The sequence below is a fragment of the Pelmatolapia mariae genome, linkage group LG8, assembly GCF_036321145.2.
Source record: "Pelmatolapia mariae isolate MD_Pm_ZW linkage group LG8, Pm_UMD_F_2, whole genome shotgun sequence".
NCBI classification, from domain to species: domain Eukaryota; kingdom Metazoa; phylum Chordata; class Actinopteri; order Cichliformes; family Cichlidae; genus Pelmatolapia; species Pelmatolapia mariae.
This window is the reverse complement of record NC_086234.1, coordinates 9,740,720-9,763,502: the sequence shown is the minus strand read 5'-3', so window position 1 is coordinate 9,763,502 and position 22,783 is coordinate 9,740,720. Positions and strand designations below refer to the sequence as shown.

The following is a 22,783-nucleotide window of genomic DNA, read 5'->3' as shown; positions in this document are numbered from 1 at the left end:
TTTGGGATGTACAAATCTGCAGCCGCTGTGCGAAATTCTGAGAAATGTTTCCAGCACCTTGTTGAATCTATGGCATGAAGAATTATAGCAATTCTGAAAGCAAAAGGGCCGACCCAGCACTAGCAAAGTGTAAATAATAAAGTGGCCGTGAGTGTGTATATAAGCCTTTCATACAGCGCTTGATTCTCTAAAGTTTATCGACCTCACATCCATTTATAATCACCAGCTGAGTTAACATGTATGTCATTGGACTGTGGGAAGAAGTCGAAAGAAACCCACACAGACACAAGCAGGATGTGGTTAGTGTGATACTTACTTGATCTCCCACTTGAGGAGAAATGACAACACACAGGCAGCGTGTACTCTTTGAAACTTGTGTTTTTTTTTTATTTGATAATACTGAATACTTTGTCCTTCGCCCGGACTTACACAAAGCATCAAACACATGCACAGTCCTCTATTCACACAAGGAACCCATTTCCCATTTCTCTACACCTTTCTCCGGTTAATCGCTCTCACTCTCACGTTACTCCAGCGCAAGAGGACCTTCGACACTACACCTAAAGACATCGTAGACAAAGACAGCGAAAACACACGCACACACACACTCACAAAAAACCCAAAAAAGACAGGTATAATAATAACACTGAAAAAAATACAAAGTAATGGAAACTGGAAAGAGTTTACTTTTAAATTATGCCTCTAATACTCCATCATATATATATTTTTTGTTAATGTAGCTTGAGGTTTATAAAACAGCACTGTAAACATTAAGTAACTGCTTTCTAGGACAGCGATAAAGCTTTCATTAATAACTGGAAGGAGCAAGAAAGTCAAAGCTAATATTAAGCGTATAAAGACCTTATTTTTTTTATTACTCGTGAAATGAACCGTCTGCAAGAATATATCATGAAAACTGCTGTTTGCATTTACAATCAACAGATAATACAAAGACACTGAAATAACATCCCCGGAGCGCTTTTTTTGTTTCTCTTTCACACATAAAATCTGCAAAAAGATCCCTTTTATCCAAACCTTTCACACATCCACTTTTTTGTTCACTGCAAGTACTACTTTATATGTTATGACAGAGATAGCAAGGGATATGCTCGCGGTTTTTTCTGAATATGAATCACCAAAGCACTCAAAATGGGCAAAAAATTCTGCACCTGAGGTGGATCTGTCGGTCGGTCGGGGCGAACGATAATATCTGTCACATCAGAGTGTTCAGGCTCTTGTCTTTACTGGAACTCATCCTCAAAAAGTGCAAATCTAGTTCTAAAGCAGTAAATAATAATAATTATTATTATCAAGTAACAACAAAAGTATATGCATAGGTTCCCTACAGCTACATAACAAAGAAGAGGGGAGGAGGAAGTCTGAGAAATTTGAGATATTTCTGATTGAACTCTGGGGCAGTGGAGAGGTGGTGTTTAAATTTAGAGCGCTCATCTTCACGCAGCATAGACTGGTCCAGTGAGGCCGGTGACGGTCGCAAAAATCCCCACCCAAAGAAACCAGAGAAGATCATCAGCCGTGCAAGATGATTCACGATCTTTTTAAAGAAAGCGTGTCGTCGTGTGGGCGTGAAAAAAAGTTCCCGGTGGAGACGATGAGAAAACTGTGAATTAAGAGTGCTCGGAGAGAGAGGGAGAGGGGGAGACAATCATTTTAAACAAAATGAAATGAAAAAAAAAAATAAAGGCAACTTGGAATTTGGCTTTGGAATAAAGAAAACTGGAGGATGAGGTAATAAAAGCAGGAAGATGATGGATAACCAATGGCTGTCTGAATACTGGGAATTGATTGGTGGAGATCAGAGCTGTTAAAAATTGCTTTGAAGGGGCAGGAAGTGCTCTGTCTCACTGAGAATTTTTATCCTCCTGACGCCAGCCTCAGGAGGAAGTTACATCACTTGACCAGTCTATGTCTCATGATGCTGTTTTGTTGTTTTTACAGAGCTGCTGTGTCTGAGAACAACCCCAGAGCCTCTCCAAACATAAAGAGTGGCAAAGGGTTGTTTTCAGACCAGCAGGTCATTTCTGTCACATTAGCTTTGCCTTTTTTTTTTAATTATAAAAAAAAAAAAAAAAAAAAAAAAAATCACTTTATTTCATTGGAATTGTGTACATTTATCTCCGTCAGGCTCTGCGGCGTGCAGTCGCATGTGCTTAGGGGTCCTCTGCATCCAGGAACTCCTTTTTGGGTGGTGCAACGCCGCGGTACCAGGAGCAGGAGCCGTCTGCCCTCTTGACGCAGGCGTAATGGTTGGCTTGGCGACCGTGCACCTGCTTCTCGATCATCAGGTCTGTCCACAGGCACTCCTCAGGAGCTGAGATTTCACAGGGCAGAGAGGGACAGCGCACAATCTGCAGAAACACAGCACAATCTGCTCTTTATGACATCAAACTATCAGAGATGGGTGTCACCTGAAATACCACTGCTGTTAGAAGACCATATCAAATATGCCTTAAGGTCTAATCCTCCAGATTTTCATTAAATCAAGCCTCAGTTTTGCTTCTGATGGATAACTTTCGCTGGCACTGGCAAGGCCAGCGTGCTCATATTACCCAACATCTACCAGGAATTTACTGGAAATGTTACAGCATGTAATCTGGAGTAATTTTATCAGCCCGAGTAGCTGTGGTTACACGCACACATTTTTTCCTCCTGACTGAACTCACGTAGATTTAAGATATCAGGGCAACTGTTTACATAAGTTTTGACTGTAACACGGTTTGGTGTTTAGGCGGCCATGTATCAGTAGATATGCTTTCTTTTTGGCATCTCCCTGAAGATGGATAGCCATCACCTGCTCAGTGTCTTCATTATGACAGTTTTAACTCTTTGGAGTTTTAATACAAACAAACTCTCTGCCCAGGGGCAGCTGAGCTTGGAAGCTGCTATTTTTGGAAAAAACAGAAGTGTATGTGTCCACAGTTACTTCAACAAGGTACAGCCACTTCTGGGAAGAATGTGGCATTGTGTTAAAACACACCTGAATGCTCCAGACCAACAAACTGCCAAAATTCCTATGACCGAAGTAAGAGTGTACTTGGATTGTACCTACATGACCGTAGCCAGAGTTTACTGATTTATCTCTCCATTTAGAGAACTTAAGCAAACAGAACAAGCCACTATTTGTGCTTCAAATTCAAAGTGTTCAACTTGTGAAACACTAAGGGGCTTTTATTGTAAAACACCCAAAAACATTTGTCATCACAAAAGTCTCAGATTATTGCCATTTTTAACTTTTAATGAAATAGATCTAATAGATAATTGCCTAAATCATCATTACATTAATAATGAATCATTTGAGACCCTCAAAGTTTTCCATCAGCTGTGTCCTGTAACATTTTGTAGTTCGCAAAAAAAGTTTGCCTGTCTTAAAAGTAGAGCGCCCTCTGTAGGAATTTAGTAAAATGAAAATACACACCTATAACAATCATTTGCTATAAGATTTGTTAGCATAAGATTGCCTTCTGTTGGTTTTTGAGGTACTGGTTAAGCTAGGTTTTGCCCATGTGCACCATAAAGACTGTAAATCTGCCCAACAGCACCTTTAAGGGTCGTTAATCAATATATTACTTTGTTCGTATTAAACATCCAAAAAGAGATCAGAGTGTGTACAAGCAATCCCTGTGAGGTGAAAGCTCAAGGTTCAGTTCTTTATACTTATGCCGGTGTATGACTTCATAGAGAAGAGATAATCATAATATGGTCATCTCAGCGCAGAAGCACAGAAATCCTGCCCACCTGAGCCTCAAACCTTATGTTTGCGAGGCAGCCAAAAAGAAGGAAGAGGGCTTACAATGGCTTGTGGATGAGCTATAAGATCACCGATTATTTTGAAAGAATACAATCAGTATAAAGAAAATATGGAGGTTGAAAACGTGTAAGACGTTCCTTTTAATCTCTAGAACAATTAATAAAGAAAACAAGAGTATTCAAGTTACATTTACTGCTCTTTTGTTTGTTCCCCTGAATCGTGCCTCATCTTGTTTGCTCTGCTATGTCTGGATGTGTAGTGCAGGAAGTGAATAGCTGTCTTTTTTTTCTCCACGCCACGGCCCTCTGCTGCCTTACCTTGCAGTCACAGCCCATCTGGTAGCGCTGGCTGAGGCTCTTCTTCTGGGTGGTGCTCAAGGAGTCCCAGGGCATGATGTAATCACACAAAGTCACATGCATGCTGCCGCTGGCCTCGGCCTTGCCTGTATAAAAAAAAAGAAAAAGTACACGTGTGACAGACAAACTTCAGACATAACAATACGCATGGTAAACACCACCATCACCAAGACCAGGGTGCATCAGTATAAATGTTCTGGAAAAAATCTGAACTTGTAAACATCAGATGACAGATTCGTGGAAAACCACTGATGAAATCTGTTACTTTCCAGACTGGTGCCTGCAGGCGTCAACACGGGCCACCTGTCCTCGCCAAGAGCTTGTGTTTATGTTTCGTGCACAAAGGGGCACCAGTCAAAACAAGCGGATATTTCGAGATGAGATTACAAATCTATGGAGGCTGCACCCCCTCCACTTTGCCACTATCTGTCTGCATAGCAGCTCTCAACACGCATGCCCTCGCAGACGGGACTGACTCACATTTCAATGCAACTCCTCTACTCGTTAACCCTTCGAACTAAAGAAACGATGAATCATTCTGAAAGATGCCCCGGTCAGCAGAAATCTAACTTTCTTTCCCACTGCACAAAGTCCCTACATCTTGAGAAAAGAGAGTCGGGGAGAAAATGCTGGCTTCAGCAGTTCCTCCTCTTACAACTCTCTGTAATTACGGGCCAGTGTTTGCGGGCGCATCTCTGACTGTGATGGAGAAACCAGAGCACGAATGACATCACGATCCTCTGTGTCTCCGCTACTCTGCAAACTGAGTCTCATTCTGACGCTGCAACTGCCTATCTTGCTTTAAAAATCGAAACAACCACCACAGGAAGGAAGCTGTGTCTAGGTATAATTATATTTGATGGGCAACACATTGGTGTGCCTCACAACAAGAAGGTCTTGGGTTCAAATCCAGGAGCTGGCTGGGCCTTTTCTGTTGAGGGTTGCATGTTCTCCTCATTTCCTTCCACAGTCCAGAGACATGCACATCAGGGGTGATATTAGGGTGATATTAAAGCGGCTGTAGATGTGAATGATTGGCTGTCACTGCCTTATGACAGACTGGTGACCTGTCCAGAGAGTACCAAAGAGGTGCGGAGCTGAGGAAAGGCTGTCGGTGGAGCTGTGGGTGGCCGCATGGTATAAGATAAGATAAGATAAGATAAGATAAGATAAGATAAGATAAGATAAGATAAGATAAGATGACCTTTATTAGTCCCACACGTGGGAAATTTGTTTTGTCACAGCAGGAAGTGGACAGTGCAAAAGTTATGAAGCAAAAATTAGAATAAAATAAAATAAGAATAAATACAGTATACAACTGTAAAGAATAGAATAAAATAAAATACTATATACAGTAGAATAAAATAGAATAAAATATGCAATAAGATAAAAATAGAATACAAGTGCTATATACAACTCAGTAAAAATACAATATATACGATATATAGCCCACAGAGGGCACCAACCATAAAAATATAAAACCCAAACAGGTCAAAATGATGTTAAGTGCTTTATGAAAAACAGCAAATTATAAAGGATACTCTCATGTGTCATAAGAAATATACAGTGGTACCCCGACTTACGAATACCCCATTTAATGAAAAATTCAAGTTACGAAGGCACTTAACGGCAATATTTCTGCCCGTGTTACGGCAAAATGCCTGCGTAACGAAATCCGCTGGCTCTGATTGGCTGAGCCCAGAATGCCTACAATGCCCACAATGCCTTCCGAATCATGTGACAACCCCCTTGGCTTTCGTACTTGCGCTTCGCTGTTCCACTTGAACAACGTATTGTTGTTGCAGTTAGCAATTAGCCTATAGCCTATCGTTCACTCAAAAGGCACGATGGGTGCTTCGACTTACGAAAATTTTCGACTTACGAAAGACCCTCGGGAACGAATTAATTTCGTAAGTCGGGGTTCCACTGTACAAAGAAATGAAAAATTAGAGAAAAAAAAAGAAAGATAATCTTCGTGACTCATCTACTCAGATTTTTTGTGCTTCTGTGTTCTGAGTACTGCAACGGACTAAAGATCTACTAGTAACTAACAGACAACTTTGTAGATAACGCGGGTAATGAGCTAATCTAATCAAAACTGCTCATATTCCCATATGCGTCTGGTCTGTTTAGTAATGACTGGAAACACAGAATCAAAGCCATCCATCCTGTCTTTTATCTGCCTGCTTATTTAAAGAGCATTAAAGTATAACACATTATTTAACTGTAAAATACTGTTTCATTCAAACAAAACTTACAATTATGTTCTAGACTCCTTTTTTGTCCAGTATCATTTACTATATAAATATTAACCGTTAAATATTTCCAATTTATTCTGCTTATCCAGGGCTGGGGTCTAACCTGGGCTCTTCCTTTGTTGGGACGTCCCCGGTACACTTCACCCAGGAGGGATCCTTGTCATCCTGACCCACCTCAGCTGACTCCTTTCGATGTGGAGGAGTAGTGGTTCAACTCTATATCTAAGCAAGGGATTGGCCAGTCCCAAAGTGAGAATCATACTAAGCTAAACCAACTAAGGCCTCTGTCAGACAGGCCTAGAGACTGGTCATTGATCCACTAGGGAAAAGTATGCATTTCCCAACCAGTTTCTGAGTGGTTACAATACAGAAACTGTGACTCTTTAAAGTAAAAGTTGCACCTTTTGAAATGTGTTGGGTAAAATATTTAGGCAAATTTTATTCTGTGCAAACTGGGGACAACTGTACTAATCTCCCAGCGACAAAAGCAATCACAAGGGCCTTTGTGGTGGAGCACCCTCTTGCTGGAGCAGGAGGAGACTAGGTATGGAAACCAATTTTTATCTGGAACTGGGAGTACACTGGCTTGTGGCCCCACTGTGGATGGGTTAACTCTAAATATTGTCAGCTAATGCCCAGCTGTGTTTTGGATTTCTACTATCTCTACAGAAGTTAGAGGTCAGAAGCCTCTAACTTCTGACCCTTTAGCAGAAGAATAAGCAGTTTATCAACTTGTCGCTAACTCTGTTTGTCTGTTGTTTGGGCAGTGGGTTTCAGAGCTTTTCCTCTAAAGACAAGCAGCTGCCTGCTGTGGCTGACAACGGTGCTATTGAGACACTGACGCCAAAGCCAAACTGTAAAGCTGTGGTCAGAAAGGTAAACAATTGGCTGAAATTTGTTGCTCTGAGTTTAGAAGGTTTGTTCACCACTTCAAGTTACTCTGTTGACTTTAAGGCAGTCACGTGATGTGCTGTTAGTGTTAAATAATGACTACAGCTGGTTTCAGTTTACAAATTTTGAAAAATGACGCAGATGTTATGCAGATGTAAACAGTCACTAAGGCATAAAATACCTCAGGAGCTTAAGCTGTACCACAACAGACAAGGTCCCTCCCAGTCTCCACGGGATTTAGCCAGCAGAGTATCATTACCTATAATAACATAAACAGCTGCTCCACCAACATGCAAAATTGCCCACTACTCTTTATCCGATCTCAGGTTTGTCTGCCCGGCTGTTTGCACCTGCAGGACCATATCTGATTATCTGTTTGCATGTTCTGTGCTGTGCTTCTCTCTGTCTGTGCATTCTTTCACTTTTTGTTTTATATAATGACGTATAGTTTGTATACATCATTATACCTATCCCTCCGACAACAGCAGCTTCTTTTCCACAAGCTAGTTGAGATTATCAAATTTCATTTGAAGTATTATATCCGAGAGAGAGGGGATATTCACACAAACCTGAGATCAGATACTCCTTCTTGCCAGTGGCATCAAGGGTGACGCCACAAACGGCGGACACGGGAGCAGTGAAGACAGATTCGATGTCCTGGGTAGGTCCCTTGAACATCTGAAAATAAAACACAGTGCACAGGGTATTAATAGCGGACTCAATGTCAAACCTTTTTGGCTAAAACAGTGAGGATATTCTTACCTTGATCTGTTTGACCTCATACTGGATCCTCTTGATGGGGTTCCCATAGATGTCGTTCCCAGAATCCACTTCTCTCTCTCCCACCACCTTTGCTCGAATCACTGGTTGGGAAACACAGAAACACGGCGTCAGAGGCTGCAGGAATTCATCGTATTTACTCACTGAAGCTTTTATTGTTGTCTTTCATACCAATGAACAAAAAAGTAGAAACAAAAAAAGTCAAAATGATTCCCACTAAAAAGGATAAAAAGGGAAACCTGCTAATGTTTGTTGGGTAACGGCTAAAACTTTGGATGCAGGCCCCATAAGCCCCATACTGTAATTGGTGTTGGTCTGCATGTCCACCAATTAGGTCAAAAAGTAAATGAATGAAACTAACTCCCCCCTAATTAAGTTAAAGTAACTCACAAATGAAGCAAAAGGTTAAACAAAAGGTTAACAACTATGTTACAAAATATCAGTTTCCTTTAATCAAAGCTGAAATTTACAAGTTTGTATACAAACAAATGCATTTCGACAGGAATCACCCCATCACTGATTTAGCAACTGTAAACCATCTGTAACTTAAAAGGGACCTACGATGCTTCTACTTATTTTCAGTTTTACATACACTGTTACATGGCGTTAAACATGGCCAAAGTTTCGAATAACGAGAACAGTTCATGTACAAATAATGTCTGTGATCAATGTTCACACATCAGCCTGCTCTAAACACACAGTTTAGCATAGTTTTTTTCTACTTGTAGTTCTGTGTGATGTCACTGAGAGCAGACATCCCTAATATGCTGATGTGCTGAGGTGTGTTGATCAAATCTTCTACTTGTGAGGAATAGCCGCCTGGACAAAGAGGCTTAAAAGGAGGCGTAAACTGGTGTCCCTAAAGGACACGATTAAATTCAGTTGTAGTATATACAGCGTCAAATCACAACAACGGTTTCCTCAAGGTACTTTATGCTGTAAGGTAAAGACTACAATAATACAGAGAAAACCCCAACAATCCCAATACCTTATCAGTGAGCAGCTGGTGAGAGTGAAAAGGAAAAACTCCCTTTTAACAGGAAGAAACCTCCAGCAGAACCAGGCTGCAGCAACTTGGCAACCAGAAACCACACATGTCAATACAATTCAGTAACGACAGATGAAATAAGCGCTGGCAGAGGGAAGTGGGTGGGTACATTTCTGAACTTCAGGATGAGCAATTGAAGTTTGTACCAATGGATAAGGACAATACTGTTAACGAGAGGGTGTCCAAAGTGACAGGTGACTCATATCATCCGTGATAATAGCGGCAGAAATTTTACCATGACATAAAAATGTCACGGTGATATATCATTGCTAAAGCAACACCATACTAGAGCAGGGCGATATGGCCAAAAATATTTATCACGATATATATTTGAAAAATTGCGATAACGATATAACTGACGATATAATTGATGCGAGACAAAATACAACTCCACAACATTACTAGCGCAAAAAGACATCCTTCCATTTATTTTCACTTAAACAAGAAGCTGGTTTTTATGTGCATTAAAGCTATATAAAAATTTAACAGTGCAAATGCAAATTCCTTGCTGAAAGTTTAACCAAAAGGCATTTCCAGTAGAAATGGGCTGACATATCCTGAGCATAACCATGTATAATATCCACTGAAGTTAAAAAGAGGTGCTTTGCAACATTAAACTGCAGTGTGCCAAATAAAAAAGTCAAATACGTATTTTTCGGACCATAAAGTCCACAGGATTATAAGGCACATTAAGCGAAACAAAGCAGTCAGATAAATCAAACTTTATTAAACTCATTCTTCTTGCTTCCTCCACTTCTGTACCATTGATTCATTAATGCTGTAGTCTATCACAGCTGCTCTATTCCCATGTTGTTGCAGTATATTAATGACTAACCTCATATTGTGGATTGATTATCTCAGTTGTTCTCCTGACTGAAGTTTGGTCCATTTACAGCATTCTGCCATGCGATTGCATTTGTCTCTAACCATCAGGAACCTTAACGTTAACTTTTATAAGTGGAAAAGTGTTAGCGTTCATCCTCCAGCTTCACTGTTTATGTTATGCTAACATAGCTGTGTCGCTAGCGATCACGTAGCACATCATTATATACCAGGTAGCCCAACTTCAGTAACCCTACAAACGTCACTGCTGTTTAGTTTCCTGTCTTCATTTATGTTGGAAGTGATAGCAGAGCTGTACGTTTGAATTTTTTCAGAAATCTCTCAGTCAGAACATGCTATATCATGCTTAGGTAACTAGCGAAACTAGCGAGCTAACTTCCGCTAGCTTCCTGCTAACTTCTAACTCCGTTAAGTGTAATAAATTCTGTTTTCATGGATGCCTGGAAGTTAAACTTCATAGTTACACCTGGTAAAGCAGTAATGCTGATCGTTTTATTAAAGATGAAAGAATTTAGACAGTTTTTAACTCTCAGTGATGCTACAGTGTTCGTTTGACCTGGAGTTTAGGACCCAGATTACTCCCAGATTTAAGAGCATCTTAGTCCGACAAACACGGCAATAACGACGGCCCGCTTGCATGTTCTGCAAAAAAAATGTGCTTTGTCGTGTATCTGACAGACAAACACCAAACCAGTTCCACATCACTGAAGTTGCACCATTTTTACAAACCAATTCTGGTTCATCTGTTTCACTCAACAATCGGCCATGTGCGTATGAAAACAAAGGCACTGCGCATGCGCGTTTTACTCATATTCTATCGAGATATTTCATTTTCCTATCCTTGCCTAACATTATACCGGTATTACCGTGAACGGTATAATATGGCCCAGCCCTACACCATGCGTTTACTTTTTTCAGTGCACTCAACAACAACACAAGCCCAGATATGTCTGAGATCGAGAACCACATATCAGTCTCCAATGGCAATTTTTGTACCTAAAAGGAGAGCTACTTTAACAACCTCCAACTATGCAAGATATACAAAAAAGTATTTCCACTAAAGATGGAAAACAGCAATGGGTTTTGCCACTTGATGCAAAATACACTTTCAAAAACCAGGCTACAAAAGAGGAGAATCTAGCAGCCTAAATGTAAACAAATAAGTTAAATTAGCATTGCTGGAGCACTTACTAGTTGCACTCTATATCACAGGAAGCCCAAATAGTTACACAACAGGAAATGAGGCCTTTAAGCCACTGGTTAATAAACTTAACCTAAGATACAAAATCCCAGGTTGAAAACATTCTTCAGTCTTATTATGTGACAATACTGTGCAGCTCCTGATGAGATACAAGGTTGGGTTACTTTAGTTACTGTTAAGCTAAAGTGTTGAGCAGTTATTTTATGCTTCTGCTTAGAATTTTACAGTGAAAAAACTGCCAGGCTACTTTTGTGCTCATCACTGACTCATGATGGGTCACACCTGTTGCACTATAATGCTGCTGCTGGTTGTTTCAATAGATTTACACTTGAAATTAAGAAGTTTGCCATAAATGACAGTAGCATCTAAATAAAAGATGGATGTAAAATACCCTTCATTTAGTTACACTTATAACGTCTGCTGCCTGCAAGCATCAAAGTTATCACACATTTTCTTGAAATATCATGATGTAATCTTGAGGCTACGTTGCCTACCCCTATGAGGGACAGCAAATTGCTTTATTTGTGGATCATGAGTTAAGCAAAACTACTTTCGTAGAGTCCAAGAACAATGTTGAGCTGGAAATCATCTCACATTTGAATCTGTTTACAGAGTCACATTTGACAGAATGAACACACACTAATTCCATGCCCAGTACACAGGAAATAATGACATAACCCTATAATAAATACATTTGTTTTAATATTCAGCCACTGACACTCTGTAACTAATAAAATGAACAATACTAACAGACTTTTTTAATCTTCTCCAAAACGTCATTTCCATTGGAACTTATTTCTATGATTGTTCATTTGTGATTTAGCAGACCGTAGTTTTTTTTTTTTTAATGGCACCTTCCGCTCGCACAAGGCCTAATTACACAAAACAAAAAAGAAAGATATAAACATTACCTTCATGTCTTCGATGCCACACAATCTAACAGGCAAACTGGTTTTAAACACTGATTATATAAAGTGTAATAACACTGATATTTTTTACTGCAGAGTTATAAAAGTAAGGCTTATGAATACTGATATCTCAACCTTAATAGTACAGTATACATTATAAATTGGCTAATCCATCATAAATTTATTATGTCTTTTGTTTTTTTCCGCAGCATTTCATCCAATTTTTCTGCTTGTAATTACAACTGAACAAAAGTGAAACCCATAATTACGTTAACTCCCATACAATGTAACACTGCATATTGGCTATGTTCAAAATCTGGCCCTATTTATTATAAAATGCACTACATTTATAATAAATAAGTCCAGATACATGACAGTCATTTTACTTGAGTCATAAAAATTCGCCACTGGTCTCAAAAAAAACAAACAAAGCAGCTGGCAATGTTCACCGCTTACAAAATTGGAGGCCAAAATCAGCATTGCACAGCTCTGATAACGATCAATGATGATGAGTGTTTAGTAATGGGTAGCCACTATATTCTGAGAAATTAACGAGTTAAAAGCATTTCTGAACATACAGCAGTATGCACAAGTACTTTATCTGTATTTTTAAAATTTATTTTATTCTTTATTTTGCCCTTTACTTTCTGGATACTTTGTTTGTACCTGCCAAGGACTTTGACTAATAAATAACTGAGCAACACAATCAGCTGCCTCTCCAGAGGGTGTCTCATCCCGTGGATGAACTCCACTGTTTTGCTCTGCAGCAGGGAATCTTAGTTTTCCACCTACTGCAGTGCCAAATGATGCAGTTGAAGAAAAAAGCATTCAGAGTGAAGACATCGATGACCTTGTCAGCTTGCCGGTGATAAAATACTGATTTAGCTGGTTAGGAGCGACTAGACTTTCAAAATAAGAGTTGCTAGCAAATCATTTTTGGATGGTGTTCTCTCAGACAGACAAAAAATAGAATTGAAATAACTCTGGTACATTGGTGGTCATCATTATACCTCTGTTACCCGCCTAAGTAGGGTCTATGTGTGGAAAACACTGCTTATGACTCTCATTCTCCACATCACAGGCTAAAAAAAAAAAAAGCCCAAACCACCCATCGAGCTGCCTTAAAGTCTCATCCGAACACCACAACAAAATGAATTTCAGCATCTAAAGTGGTCCAGTCAATGAAAACCCAAGCAGAGGTCGCCATCAGCCAACACTAGAGGAGGGCCAGACACATGACTTGGCGTGCAGCACAAACCTTCCTGCTTCAAAACATGACCAGGGAAACCATCACAGGACAAGAGCTGAGGATTAAGAATACAACTTGAAAACTGATATACTGAGAAGGACTTGGCCAGAGGTTTGTTTCTCACCGTGCGTGTGTGTTTGTGCGCGCGCGTGTGTGTATTTTAACGGCCTGACTGACTTCAAGCTTCAACTATGCTTAGGGCATTTATTCAGAATGGAAAATATGAGCAATACAGGGGGAAAAAAAAACATAAAGTAAGCAGGAACAGAGGACACGCACACATCTATAAACACACATACAGTCGACTGCTGCTGCTCTTACACCCTCGGGTTCAGTTTATGGCTTAGAGCAGATACAAATATGGAGGTTCACAGCTCCCAGAGTTAATAGCGTCTCTCTTTCTTTCTCGTTCTTCTTTTTTAGTCTTACTAAACATGCTACTAAACTCTGCACTGAACAATAATTTAGTCTAAAAAATGTCCAGAAAGTGAAAATGATAACACGTGATGTAAATTATTGTTAAATGCATCTCATTATTAATTCAGTTAGTAATTCAGCGGCCAGCCAAAATAATACCTGCCCTCTTTAAATAAACATGTACACATGTCCAAAATAACACTCTCCGTTTCCTATAAATACTTCTCCCCATAGCAACCGGTGGTTGTCAACCAATCTTTAGCCTTTTGTGACTGGTGTTGAAATAATTCATACTGAAAAAAACTACATATATAAAAGGTTCACTGGTAAAGACAGAGACTAAAAGCAGAGTTAAGGAGCCTTTACAATGGTTTCTCGTATGAAAAAGTCGTGGCAACAACACATGTGGGCTGCTTGTTTTTTGGGTGTCTGTGAATCATTATAAAATATTTTATCTATACCTCTACTAATAAAAAGTATTACATTGTTTTAAAATTGGATTGGATTTAAATACATTTAGTCCTCACATCATGAGAACTGCCTGCACGTAATGCAATGTAATACATATCATTCAGATCATGCAGTGTGTCTGCATCGTTAAGGCTGCACTTTACCGTTTGACTAACTATTTCAGGCTGTTTGTTAATGTGTAAATGTAACACTAGGCTGACGAAATACATCTGCCAATTTAACCATCATAGCTAAGATGTAGTTAAGATCTCAAATGTCCAACATTCATCCATATTTAGTCCTCAGAGCGAGTCGATTTAGGCTCAGATGGCCGTTGGGCTTGCAGTACATCGGTAAAAATCCTAAAGAAGATGATGAAGAAATCGTTGCAAAACAGCCTCCTCAGCTTACAGATGCACATTTGGACCATTTTCTTAATCTCAACAACACTTTAAATTGGACCTGACTGCTAATTTTGAACTGACACCATGTTTACATGAAAGCAGTGTATTACTTTGCAATGTGAGGCTGTTCTTAAAGCACACTTAGATTGATATGAAGATAATATAATCACTTTGCTTGGTATATAGCCTAAAAATGTAGGCTGTTATCTTCATATTACACCTCTTAATGAGGACCAGATTTGATCTGAATATTAGATTTAAAGGGTGATATAAACTAATTGCTGTTATTATTACGGCTATTGTTGTGTTTACATGTTTTTATATTGTCTCTATGTGGCAATAAATGTTTTAGTAACAAAGTAACAAGAAAAACCTAAAGGCTAAAATACAGAACAGGTTTTAATTTACTAGGATTAACAAAGAAGAAGATGAAAGGTTTAAGAACAAATCTCGTCTTCAGAAGAATGAATCTGTTTTTTTAATCAGCACCATGAGCACAAACATACTGCTTTTTAAGGTTTCTTTTTTTTTTTTTTTTTTTTTAGAGAAACCAAGTTCCCCAGAATCAAACCCCTACATTTTAGTTGCACTTTGATGGTTATGCAAATGTTCAGCAGCAGCAGCAGCCAGAGCACACACACACACACACACACACACACACACACACACACACACACACACACACAGCAGTATACCTGTTTGGCACTCGCTCCTGCATTCCTCCCAGTTTTTCCGCTCTCATTTCCTGACCTCATTCTGAGCCACAAACTAATGAGCAAAGAATCAGCAGCAGGACACAATACTGAGAGGAAATTACCCTGTTATTCACAACAGATTGCTGTTATGGGAGCTTATCTGTCTCCCTCAGTGTTGCAGACATGTTTACTTCTCAGTTAGTTTCTCCCCTTCAATAAAGCCAGAGCGGATCATCCTGTGCAGTCTAAACAGCGTGTTGCAGAGGCGGCAGACTACTCAGCACGATGCTAAAACAGCATGACTACCATGAGCCTGCAGGCAGCAGTTTCACCGCAGGTTGATCCAAAAGTCATCCGATCAGCAGCACTCAATCAGCAGCCATAAACCACCAACTGACCCACATTTCGAACGGTCCCCTACCGTCAGACCGGGACGACACATAATGACTTCTACATACATATGAGTTGCACTACGCAATGTTTTCCATGCAAACCCCCATATGAACGCACACACCACATCCTAAGTGCCCCCCCCCTCCCCTATTCGTTCCACTGCATGACTATCCATTTCTTTTTTCATACGCCAGTGACCACCAAATCATCCCTGACTCTCTTGGTGTGGTTTGTTCAGCTCCAGGCGTATGTGAGCCTTCTATTTAACCTGTCATTTGAACAGAGACAAACCGCCCTCAAACACAATTCAGCCGGCACCTCTGGTTACATCTGCATGAAGACCTGAAGGCTCTGGTTTACCCTGACACAGTTACCGGAGCTGACACGACAGTGATCGAGTCAGCATGAAAAGGATGAGCTGGGGTGGAGGTGGGTTGCAAAGCAGCTTGCAGGGAAAGAAGTAATTGTCTGTCCAAACACCCCACCTTATATTGGATTTGCCAATAAAATGCATAGAAGTGGATCAGCTGAAGATGAAATCAGAGAGCCAAGCTTGACTTGCCTGAAGTAACAATTTGAAAACACATTGAAACGTGGTGAACTCCTCAGCGCTTTTGCCATTAAATCCTAATTGTTTCAGCATGCACCATATGATGTATGTGCTGAACCAACACTGTACACCTCTCCAGGTGAGCCTGAAGCTATTTATTGGTGTTTCCTCCCCTACGGGCTGCAGAAGCCTTTGCAAAATCCTCCTCTTGATTTTCTTCTTAGCTCTATAGTTTTGTGACGATGAAACCTCTGGTTAACATCACAGACTGTTGAAACAGGGTTTTAAAGATAATCCAAACATGCCTTTAGAAGAAAAAGTAAATAACAGAAATACTACTGTTGTCCCTCAGAACACTTTTTGTTCATGAAAGGGACAAAGAAGAATGGAAAGCTTATGGGAAAAAAAAAAACGGTATAAACCATCCAAATCCAGGTACTCAAGGTCGGTTTGGAAAACTCATAAAAGGCCTTTACTTTTCCGAGCTGATCTCCAGTACCTGGATTTGGATGTTTTATTCAATTTTTGGGTCATGAGCTTTCCATTTTTCTTTGGCGATTGATGTGTTTGGTAATAGCATCTTGCACAGCTCAGACAGCTCCGTTGCTATCGTGAAAAATTAAGAAATACAGTTAGAACAATTACAACTTTTTGTCCAGCAAAAGCAGCTAAGACAGAAACAGTTCAATCAGGTACTGTGAACACTCCAAAAATGAGACACTTGACTTTTTTTTTTTTTTTTTTTTAAATTAGGTTTGCAATCATAGCAGCAAAATGTGGTTTAGGCTGACATCTGCCTTGTTAGCTGTTATCAGCTAATCAGTAAATGAGAAGATATTTACGAAAGGCTGTGGCTGGAGTTCATCTTTCGTGCACATCGATGTCACATTAGCTACATATTTAGAATAGGTGTGGTGAAGATAAAGCAACTTAGTCACTTTACAGCAAATATTTCTTTGTTTCCCTGTCGCTACAGGCAAAAGACATCAGGAAAAACAAACCATCTGTACCAGCTTTATTTTACACATCACTGTTTTCCACAATCGGTGCACATTTTTACTTCATTTGAAATTTTTGACATTACTACGTCTGTATTATTAGTTTAACTGTAAAGTTTTTATGCCATACTTTATGCATTTTTTTTGTCTTTGAATCTTTTACATTTTTGGAGTGTTAATAATTCTTATCAAGACTGTATAAACAACCATATTATAGGACTTTTGTCATTTAATTTTTTAGCCCAAGTGTCTTATTAACTATCCTCCAAAGCAGCACCATTATATTTTTTTAGTGACATGTGTTAGGGACGTTTCTGTATTTCCATGAAAGGACATGTGTACACGTGCTGTCATCCACGCCATGTCCACTGCTAAGATCGGTGACTCTGATCTCTCAGACCGCTGACCAGAGTGAGCTAAACTGGGAAAGGGTGAGGGGAAGTTCCCCTTTATGGGCAACGGATTTATATGAAAAGAGGATGTTTGTCTCCATACATGTGTATCGCGTTTGTGTGTGTGTGATTGTACCGTGGGTGCATGACACTGCATGATTTTTATGGCTTGTGGTCTGACCTAGAGTATCACTTTGACTGGAAAACAGAAGATGACACACACAAACACACAGCTGGTTCCCGCCTATGTGGTATGTGTATCAACAAGCAAGGAGTGGGATCCCATTCCACCAAAACAAATCCCAATTGTCAGACCGCTCAACTTTTGACAATGTCACTTTGTTGCTGCCTACATGCACATTTCAGCCAACTCTCATCCGACACTCCCCACCCTTCACAAGCCCTCAAAACCCATTCCACCCCCTTCTTCACCTCTTCCTCTGCAGTGTTTCATCTATACGTTTCTGGGCTGGACAGTGACATCGACCATTGTTGCCGTTTGCGTGCATCCTCCCCCAGCTGTGACAAAAGCTTTCCTGACTCACAGATGCTTTAAAAAAAGACAAACAATTGGAACACCTTGCCTCTGAGACATCCTGTCTGCAAGACCTGCCAACTCAGCGAGAGATTGAGTCACACCTCAAAATAGAGCTGTCATTTTGCAATAAGGAATTACAAGGATGCACATCTTACCAGCACAGACTCAAAAGTAAAATGCAGGATGAAAAAAAAAAACAAAACATCTTGAGCTTTCTCGTTCTCATTCATACCATGCATATTTTAACTTGCACTGTGACTTTTATTGTTTTTCCCCTCTAAACACACCCTGAACTGACAGCCAGATGTCATCCGAGCCAGTGTGTCTGTGTGTGTTAGTCTACCATGCATGGCAGCAGGCCTTTAGTTGTCTATCTGGGGTGTGAAAGAGTGTGTACAAGTGTGTGTCCGTACACTGCATCGGAGCAAAGTTGGGAAAACCCCAGAAACATTCCTGTAATTCCTCTCAGCACCACCCCATGCAGGAAGAAACTGGACAGGAATGGAAATTTAAAAAGGAAAAAAAGAAGTGAGGGAGGAAAGCTCGTGGTGTGACATATTCTGTGGTTGAGATTCAATTCCCCCCCCCCACACCCGTTAAATTTCTCCCTCACTTTCCCCATCCCTTGTCCTCTCTTCAGCTCGCTCCCTCCTTGTCTCTTTTCCCTCTCTGGTGCCACGTTGCCCTGCAAAATGCAGGCGACGCCGCTTCGTCCCGAGGCTGCTGAGGGTGAAGCTCGGTAAGCAAACACTCCCAGAGCCGAGGCTTTGGGTTCACACAGATGATCTCAAACTGCTTCCAGTCTCTTAGCTCTCACGCTAACAGAGTGGAGGTACACCCTTTGAGTTTGTATAAGGTGGATTTTGGGGGAGATTTAAACCACAAAGTTCATTAAGGTCATCATTAACTTATCAATAAGTGTCACAAATGCACTCCTAACTCCTCACAGTGTTGCAGAGCAGAACATTATGGGGATCTGACCTGAGTGTGTTTCTATTTTTAAAAATAATAATTCTGAAAGAAGACATTTTGGAGGTCTAACATTATCAACATGACATGGCAAAAAATATGACAATGGGATCTGTAAGTGTAGAGCCGAATGTAGTGCAAACTGTCTGGGCCATGGCCTTGAGGAGCAACACCCCTACCACCACCACCACCAGCAGCAGCACCTTCAGGCTTTCCAGGGTTTCCAGCAGCTTAGTTGAGTCCATTCAACCGTGGCCAGAGGATGGGCTAGTTAGCTGTGCAGGAGCCTGGCTCACTGCACGAGAGGCCGGGTAAACATAAACAACAACAACAACAACAACAGCAGAAGCAGCAGCAGCAGACCCCGCGGCTGGACTCACCTACGTCGGCGTTGCAGAACGCCTGTTGCGGATGTACCGGAGCGCAGCTGCACGCTTCCGCGAGCTCCTCCGCCCGCCACAGGACCAGCAGCGCGAGCGTGCAAAGGATGCCGTTAACGGAAAACGGCATCGTGGTAAACACTGATGGCGATGTTTTTCAGCTCCTGCGTGGATGTTGTGCTCTGCGCAGATGCGTTGCAGTGTGGCTCCAGCGGCAGCGTCCCCTCTCCGTCGTTTTCCTAACGACACACACGTCAACGACAACTCACGGGCGCGCGCTCAGCTCCAGGTAAAAAGGTGAAGTTACACGGTGCGTTTGGTGCCCTTCGGATTTCCCCCGACTTTCCGTTTTCTGCAGCTGTCTGTCTGTCTGGACTGTTTTTGTTTCAAGGCGTTTTATAAAGCTGGCCGTGCGACTCCTCCCCCCAGTGCAGGGTGGTCCTGCAGAGGGCGCTGAGTGCTCAGTCGGACCAACCGGACATTTGGATTTTTTTCTTAAAGAGGGTCCCAAAGGAAATTTGAAAAAATGCCCCTGCGCCCTCATAATACACGGTATTGGTTGAAAAGTGGCCCTGCACTCGAGTGTAAAGTTGAAAAATTGTTGCAACAAGTATTTAGACAGAAAGAAAACTATATAAAATCATTAAACTTATATTACTGGATACAAGGTTGTGATAGTTCACACAAACTAATCTAAAACTCTAAAAGTGACGTGGAAAAAAGGTTTTACTAAAGTAGAGCTTTGGAAAAAATTGAATCTAAGATATTATCATGTTCTTAACACCTCAATTCCAAAAAGATAAAATAAAATAAAAAAGTTTGGGTGCTGTGGAAAATATGTATAATCTCACAAACTCATATTTTATGCACATAGGATTACAGAAAACATATCAAATGTCTCATGGAAAGTACTAGCTCATTTTGATTCCGTTGGCAGTTGCCAATAAAAGGCTTAAAAACTAAGTGGGATTAGGAGGAAACTGTTGGAGGATTGCTTTGCAACTAATTAGGGTTGTTGGCAACAGGTCTATAACATGACTGGATATTTAAAAAAAAAAGAAGAAAAAGCTTTACAGAGAGTTTCTCAGAATTAGAGGTGGACAGATGTTCACTGTTCTTCAAAAAACAAATTGTGGAGCACGTTCAGAATAATGCTCCTCATTGCAAAATTGTGAAGACTTTAAATATCTCCTGATCTGCAGTGCAAAATATCATTCAGATTTAGAAAATCTGGAGAAATCTCTGTGCGCATCAGACGAAGCTAAAAATCAGTATTGGATGCCTGTAATGTTCAAGTCTATATGCAACAATAAATTAAAAACAGGGATGATTCTGCCATGCAAATCACTGCATGGGCTCAGGAACAGATGCAGGTTGGAGTCCTCACAAAGCTCATTTTAAATGGACTAAAGTGAAGTAGAAAACTGTTAATATTATTTCTGGTTTGTTAATAATGCTCAGTTCAAAAACCTGCATCTCTGATGGTATGGGGATGCATTAGTGCCCATGGAACTGGCATCTTACACATCTGGAAAGGCATCATCAGTGCTGAAAGGCTTATACAGATTTAAGAGTAACATATCCAGATGTCTGTTCCAGGGAAAGCTTTCCATCTTTCAGTATGACAACGCTAAAATGCATACTGCAGCCATAACAACAGTACAACTTCATAGTAGAAGAGTCAGAGAGCTGAACCTTACTGTCTCATTTTAATCGTGTGATATGTTTTCTTTGTTCTGTTGTGAATAAAATATGGACTTATGAGTTTTTCCAAACGGTATTTTGTTTTTATTTACATTTTACTGAGCGTCCCAAATTTTTGTAATAATTTTACTCTTTAGTCACAAAGATAATTTTAGTCTTTGTGATTTTCAAATACAAACTAAACTGAAACAAATACATTGATTCTGTAAACTAAGGAGCTATGGAGGAGTCAGGCAGGAGAAAAGGGGAAAACCACAGAGAAGATTCATGGATGTAGTGAAGAAGGACGTGCACAGTGTTACAGACGAGTGACAGGGTGAGATGGAGGCTTACGATCCACTGCAGCGACACCTAAAGGGAGCAGCCGCAAGAAGAAGAAGTCTGTTTGTGTATCTTTGCAATCCTTGATCCTCTCTTTGCTTTCCCACCAACTCAATCATCTGCCTTCCCTGAGGCCCAAATCTACACCCTCTTCCTCCCCACTTTCAATCTGCCTGCCACATTAAGTGCTTTAAACCAGCTGTTTTAAACCAGCTAGTCTTAAGTGAAAGTGGATTATTAAGCCTTCCTTAAATAAAACATGTAAAGGTGCAGAATCTGTTTTTCGTCTGATATGGAGGAAAAGCCGCAGGCTCACAGAAAGAAGTCCCAAGTGATTATTTCAGGACTGTCACAATGGAGCTGTTAATGTTTGATTTTTAATGTTACAGAGCAAGACAGTCAAAAAACGATTTGGAGATGCGGGAGCATTTTGGAAGTTTTACTATAAGTGCCTGAATGAAAATGAAGTGAAACAGGTAGATATTCAAAAGAGGGATGGACATGGCCTTAGCTCTATGTGACAGCAGTATCAGTCACTGCAGATGCTGAAGGGTGAGGATTGGTGCTTTTCTATTCAGTCGCCTAACTCTTTATTTATCAGCGCTCCATTGCCATTTGTGTTCGAGAGAAAATGCAAATGATTCCTGAAAGATGAGATTATTTTGTAATTTTAGAGCCAAAATTATATAAAAAAAAAAGGGGGAATGTGTAAAGGCCTGACTGGGATTGGCTCTGTCAGAGGTCTCGCACTTTTTCCATGTTAAATTCAGAATTCCTTTATATTAATCTCACATATAAAATCTTAAATTTGGGCCAGTCATATGTTAAAGACCCCATAGTACCTTATTATCCTAACAAAGCACTTCACTCTCAGACTGCAGGCTGACTTGGGGTAAAAGCAGAACGGGAGGCAGAGCCTTCAACTATCAGGCTTTTCTACTATGGCACAAACTCCCAGGTTGGATTTGGGAAACAGACTTTTAGTTCTGTGGGTTCAGCCCACTGCAGGACTTCTTTTCCTTCATGTAGCTGAAGAACATTTTTTATTAAAGCAGCACTGATACTGCTGAGACATGCAGTGAGTTCTGGCATTCACATGACTCACATAAATGTGTCACAAAAGCCACTGAGTTTGCCGTTTTTCCTCACATGCTCCAGGTGCAGCTGAAGTCATGACTAACTTTCTCCATAAAGTTTGTTAAAGTTTCAGCATCTTCCACACGATGAACGATCACTGGATTAAATAAACACCACTGTGAGGAGATGTGC

General features: G+C 40.5%; 1 protein-coding gene across 1 annotated transcript; it reads right to left on the bottom strand.

Moving 5' to 3' along the window:
* Positions 1–360: 360 nt before the first annotated feature.
* timp2a (TIMP metallopeptidase inhibitor 2a) lies at positions 361–19,907 on the bottom strand. Its single transcript, XM_063482748.1, has 5 exons — positions 19,490–19,907; positions 8,037–8,137; positions 7,844–7,952; positions 4,087–4,211; positions 361–2,369 (listed from the first exon to the last, which is right to left on the bottom strand). The coding sequence occupies exons 1-5, from the start codon at positions 19,617–19,619 to the stop codon at positions 2,172–2,174; spliced, it is 663 nt and encodes a 220-aa protein (XP_063338818.1). The 5' UTR covers positions 19,620–19,907; the 3' UTR covers positions 361–2,171.
* Positions 19,908–22,783: the final 2,876 nt, after the last annotated feature.

What these genes read in the sequence shown, in the direction of transcription:
- timp2a (XM_063482748.1), bottom strand. Translation starts at nt 19,619, where the DNA reads ATGCCGTTTTCCGTTAACGGCATCCTTTGCACGCTCGCGCTGCTGGTC. An exon ending in ATGAGGTCAAACAGATCAAG is followed by an intron (nt 7,953 to 8,036) that starts GTAAGAATATCC and finishes TTTTATTTTCAG; the next exon opens with ATGTTCAAGGGACCTACCCA. An exon ending in GAAGGAGTATCTGATCTCAG is followed by an intron (nt 4,212 to 7,843) that starts GTTTGTGTGAAT and finishes TTTTTTATACAG; the next exon opens with GCAAGGCCGAGGCCAGCGGC.